The sequence below is a fragment of the Cololabis saira genome, chromosome 12 (genome assembly GCF_033807715.1).
Source record: "Cololabis saira isolate AMF1-May2022 chromosome 12, fColSai1.1, whole genome shotgun sequence".
In the NCBI taxonomy this organism is placed as follows: Eukaryota; Metazoa; Chordata; class Actinopteri; order Beloniformes; family Belonidae; genus Cololabis; species Cololabis saira.
Window position 1 is genome coordinate 1,881,290 of NC_084598.1, and position 5,864 is coordinate 1,887,153.

A 5,864-nucleotide genomic window follows, 5' to 3' on the forward strand; every position below is an offset into this window, starting at 1 on the left:
TACAGACTTTTGATGGACTGGGGCTGGGCAGAACTTTGTTTTGGATGGATCCAAGAAGATTGAACGTCAACAAACTCCCTGTGTTTTATCGCAATTTGTTTAAAGTTTGGTCCCTTCTAACAGTGCAACACACAGGAAGCACAGTGTCTTTGTATTGGCTTTTAAAGGAGCTCCTAATCTTTGGTTCTGTTTTAGATATGTCTCTTGAAAAGTCTCTTCCCGCAGTCACACATAGCCTTCTTAGGTCTGGAGTCATTACTATAGAGAGTTTACTCAAGTTAGCAGGACCAGATCTTGTTAACGCTGAACAAGTTGCCAGTCAACTGGGGATGAGATCTATTCGAATAGTAGCTCAGTTACTTAAGAAATGGCTGGCCTCCCTTACAAGAGAACAATTGCAGATGTTGGCGGACTATTTTAGAGGGCTGTGCAGTTCAGACTGTAATGATCCTTTTCCCAATCTTTCATTGTCTCCAAATCTGACAGGTTGTACTGGTTCGTACTTGCATTTTGAACAATTGTCTCTTTTGGGTCAGAAGCCAGCTTTTGGCAAGTGTTTATATCAGTTCTGTTTTAGGACTAGGTGAAACAATCCCTTAAATGATCAAATACGGTGAGACATGAGTGGTGACGGTGCATCCATCAGAGTGGCTTGCGATGGTGTATGAGGAGGGGTGGGGGTGTGTGAGGAGGGGTGGGGGTGGGGGTTGTAAGCCTCATTGGGGTCATCAGGTGGGCACCCTCTTTCCCCGGTGTTTCGATGATAGGCCCACAACACCTCCAGACGGCTCATCGGCAACACCTGGCGTCCCAGGTGTGCCCCCCTCTGCTTTCAACCCCCTGTGTCAATACTTTGGGGCCCAGGAGGAGTCTCGCCTCTTCACCCAGAGCCACCGACTTGCTTCTTCTGCTGCACCTGACAGGGCTTTATGGTCTGGCGTTGGGCTTGGCCTCGAATCCCCAAGTCCTTAAGCAGCCTGATGGTAGACTTGCCCAAGAAGCCTCTGCAGCCAACTTCCACTGGGCAAACCTTGACTTTCCAACCGCGTTGCTCCGCATCAGCTGCAAGCTCGCTGTACTTAAGACTCTTGCGTTCGAAGGCCTCCTCAACAGCAGCCTCCCAGGGAACAGTGAGCTCTATAATATAGACCGTGTGAAGGGAGGAGGACCAGAGCACAAGGTCTGGTCTGAGGTTTGTTTTGGTGATCTCAGGTGGGAAGCATAGCCTGTGGTTCAGATCCGCTACCAACTTCCAGTCTCGTGCCCCTCCGAGCTGGCCGATGTCCGATGTTGTGTGAACTTTGACTGGGGGACATTTAGGGTCTTCTCCGCATTGGTTGAGGTTAGAGGGGGAAGGCAGGACATCATACGTTGCACGTAAGATGAAGCTGGTGTGAAATGCGTCCATGCCCAACAGCTCCCTCCAAGAGAACTTTCTCCTCTCAACTCCCTCCCATCTCATCCACTGTCCTTGCTTGGCTTGTGAGACAGCCTTTGCACACCTTGTTGCCTGCTCTTGTCGACGCACCTCATCAACAACGTTACTTTGGTCCAGCCCCATCTGCAACTCTGGAGCTTAGTTCCTGGAGTAAGTGTTGTTGTCTCACGTATCGTATTGATCATCATTCTCGTTGTCTGTGTCGTTCCTGGGTCTGTTACCGTGTAGTCTGCCGATGAGTCATCATCCTCCCCCGCTCTCGCTGACTCGGGGGGTGTTTTCTTCTTTGAACTTTTAGGAGCTGTAGAGGGTGGGACCTGTACACCATCAGTGCCAGGTCCCTCCTACCATAGGGACCTAGCCTATGGCAGACCTGGTGGGGTCTTTCCCTCCTGTCAGTTGTCTTTCCAAGCAGTCACCAGATCTTTCCGTAGTTGTCATATATATAAACTGTGTTTGAAGTCTTTTAACAAAAATCTCTGGACAAGAGGGTGGAAACACCCTCGTGTACTGTTTTACAATTGGGGGAAGATGTTCGACCCCACTTATCCTGTGAGGGACAGTCATATTGATAAGTTCAGAAAAGTGTTTTTTATTGTTGTGTTTTGATGTATTTGATGTAAGCCCAGTGGATATTTAAAGCTTACAGAAGGCTGCATTTAACTGCTGCTATGTCATTCCTGCAGTATTTCTGCAGGTGTTTTGGTCACTGCTATTATTTGTAATATATTATATTATTTGTAATCAGCACAAATTATGTGTCCCCATATGATAAAATCCACCATCCCCCCTGATTGTTTTTTTACAACTGGAGTACTGGCTTTTGTTTTTTTTAATCAACCCCCCCCCCCCCCCCCCCCCCCCCTCTCTCCCTCTCTCTCTCCCTATGGTTCAATCAATGAACCACTGGTAAAATTGATTTTTAATCCGTGGAAGAGATTTTAAATCTCCATTAAGAAGGTTGCAGTGAAGAAAAAGAGAAAAAAGGAGCTATGCAGGACACCGTGAAGGCGTGATGGCTCGATGGGTTAAATGGAGATTTCAGGGTTGATGCGGGATCTGGGAGTGACGTCAGCCAGAGTCGCGTGTGAAGGCAGAGAGAGAGAGAAACAGAGAGAGGGAGAAACAGCAGCAGCAGCAGCGCGGATCGCAGAGGAAACGGCTCCGGGGGCGCTGAGATGGGTAAAATCATTTCAATTAACATATTGCACCATAATGTATTGTCGGATCATTCACATAGTTTATGAATTGTTAACGAGCTTGAGCTGGTTTTCATGCTCGATTGTTTAATTACTTAATAGGGACAGACCTCTTTTAGTCATGAGAAATATTTGATTCAGACTACTGTCACTTTTCAACTTTTCTTTTATAACGCCACTTTTTTCCTTATTTATTCATTTTTTTGCAAAATGTTTCAATAATAAAAAAATATACCAAATCAAGAATTTAAAAAAAAATCGGACCCAGTATTACAGTTTGAGTTTGTGTCCAACTCCATCATTTAAATCCCTGTTTCTACAAAGCGGTTTATTATAGGCTATACATTTCTGTTTTTTACAAGCATCCACTGATGTTTTAAATGTTTTCAGGACCACTAATTTATGTACACGTCTCCCTGCTGTCTAGATTTCATGATGCGCCACACGCGCGTAAAACCTCGGCACCGTCTCCAGAGCGCGCAGGAAACGCTGGGAAAAACCCTGCCACCCCAAACCTCCAGGAACCATCGCTAACATCACGCTGGGCAAACAAAGCTGTAGTCTTCTGCATCGTGGGAGAAGATAAATGGACTGGCAGGAGGAGAAGACAGAAGCAGCATCGCCCAGTCAGGATGCGACGCTTCGCCGTTTTTAACAAGGAAAAAACGAGATGACGCATAAATACCGTGGATATGAGATGTTGAATGTTGTTAATGAAGGGGAAAACAAAACTGTCAGCAGGATGCGCAGTGTGGCTAATATGAGGCATCTGGAACCTCTTCAAATCAGGACCACCAAACAGATGCACTAAAGCACATTTCTTGGAATAACAGCTCTTCCAAGATGAATCCATGTGTTTTTCCTGATAGATCTCTGTCACTGCATTTTTTAGTAAAGGGGAAGTAAGAGCCATGTTGTAGAATATTTCAAACTATAACAAAAGTTGGAATTACTGACTATAAGTGAACAAACGGATTGGTCCTTCTCTTCTGGGATTGCTGCAGATGGTCCAATTATTGTAGTATCTTCTCTGTAAAACTCAATTTAGCTCATCTTTCCAGTGATGTGGCCAAAGATGTTTGAAATGGAACACAAAGTCCCAACTTCTCCATTTCTTTAATATTTGTTGATTGTGGATCAAAATGCAAACAGATTTATAGATTGAATCTAAATTCTCATTCCTCCTCAAACATGGAGAACATATCTTTCCCCAGCGGTGCACTGCCAGTCTGTAATGACTCCGTGCTCCTCGACTCTCTCAGATCAAGAAACGGCACGGAACTGAACTGCATTCCTCCCTCTGAGTTTTACTCCTACGCAGACCTGTACGTCATTCTACCAGTCATCTACTCTGTAATCTGTGCAGTGGGACTGACTGGAAACACAGCAGTAATCTACGTTATCCTCAAAGCCCCAAAGATGAAAACAGTTACCAATATGTTCATCCTGAATTTAGCAATTGCTGATGATTTGTTCACTTTAGTGCTGCCGATCAGCATAGCTGAACACCTACTACACCACTGGCCGTTCGGTGAGGTTTTGTGCAAAGTTATCCTTAGCATAGACCACTACAACATATTTTCCAGTATTTATTTCCTGACGGTTATGAGCATAGATCGCTACCTGGTTGTTTTGGCCACGGTGAGATCCAAGCGCATGCCTTACCGAACCTACCGAGCAGCCAAAATTGTATCTTTTTGTGTCTGGGTACTGGTCATCCTCATCGTCATGCCGTTCACTGTTTTTGCTGGTGTTTATATCAACCCAAATGACGGGCGAAAGAGCTGCGTGCTGAGCTTTCCCCGCCCTGAGGGTTTGTGGTTTAAAACCAGTCGTATCTACACACTCATGCTGGGTTTTGCTATCCCAGTCTCAACCATCTGTATTCTATACACAGTCATGCTTTATAAACTGAGGAACATGCGGCTCAACAGCAACGCCAAGGCACTGGACAAGGCAAAGAAAAAGGTCACCATCATGGTGTTCATCGTCTTGGCTGTGTGTTTGTTCTGTTGGACGCCGTTCCACCTGAGCACGATCGTGGCTCTGACCACAGACCTCAGCACCACGCCCCTTCTGATCGGGATCTCCTACTTCATAACCAGCCTCAGCTACGCCAACTCCTGCCTCAACCCTTTCCTTTACGCTTTCCTGGACGACAGCTTCAGGAAAGCCTTCAAGAAGATGTTAGAATGCAGACCAGCTTGAATGTGCCACACTTTAAATAAATCACAAAGATCATCAAAGGACCAATTAGGATGGAAGAGAGGCATGGGGATAAAATGAGAAAGGGTGACGTACATGACTGTCTCAGAATATTAGAATATTGTGATAAAGTTCTTTATTTTTTGTAATGCCATTAAAGAAACAAAAATGTCATACATTCTGGATTAATTACAAATCAACTGAAATATTGCAAGCCTTTTATTATTTTAATATTGCTGATCATGGCTTACAGTTTAAGATTAAGATTCCCAGAATATTCTAATTTTTTTAGATAGGATATTTGAGTTTTCTTAAGCTGTAAGCCATGATCAGCAATATTAAAATAATAAAAGGCTTGCAATATTTCGGTTGATTTGTAATGAATCCAGAATGTATGACATTTTTGTTTTTGTAATTGCATTACAGAAAATCACAATGTTCTAATTTTCTGAGACAGTCCTGTAAATCAACATCATGGCAAAGGTCAGGGTTGGAAGATGAAGCATGATTTACAGACAATTAAAGGCTTTATAAATATTTACCCATTCATTTTCAGTAAATCAATTATTTTCATTAAGGTTGCATATTATATGGCTGGTAAATTTGATACATAGGAGTATTTGTAAAATTTAAACAATGAAAGATTTAATGTCTCGACTCATTCTTGCCACTGGTTGGATGAAAAATACACATTTAAAGAACATGTATTCTTTGAAAGCTCCAGTATTTAACATTTACCTATCACTTAAAAATAAAAATGCCCTTTACCAACCCTGACAACAGAACTGTAGGCCTGTTATAAAACAGGCATGGAATGGAAGGCTATGTGAACAGTTCATCTTATTTAAAGCTTTTGTTGCCACCTACTGACGATGGGGTGCTATCAATCTGAAAATCCAGTAGGAAACATTCATTCTTTCAGCTTCCACTAATCTTGTGAGACTAATATGTCTAAGTTGAAAAAAAAATGGTCAGGGTATTTTACATTTCATGTGTCTAGAGTCCAGTTTTTGACAGTGAAA

At 43.3% G+C, this 5,864-nt stretch overlaps 1 protein-coding gene across 1 annotated transcript; it reads left to right on the top strand.

Annotated features, from left to right (window-relative positions):
• Nucleotides 1-2,558: 2,558 nt before the first annotated feature.
• npbwr2b (neuropeptides B/W receptor 2b) lies at nt 2,559-4,987 on the top strand. The gene is made up of 2 exons (XM_061734669.1): nt 2,559-2,620; nt 3,065-4,987. The coding sequence occupies exon 2, from the start codon at nt 3,829-3,831 to the stop codon at nt 4,843-4,845; it is 1,017 nt and encodes a 338-aa protein (XP_061590653.1). The 5' UTR covers nt 2,559-2,620; nt 3,065-3,828; the 3' UTR covers nt 4,846-4,987.
• The last annotated feature ends 877 nt before the right edge of the window (nt 4,988-5,864 follow it).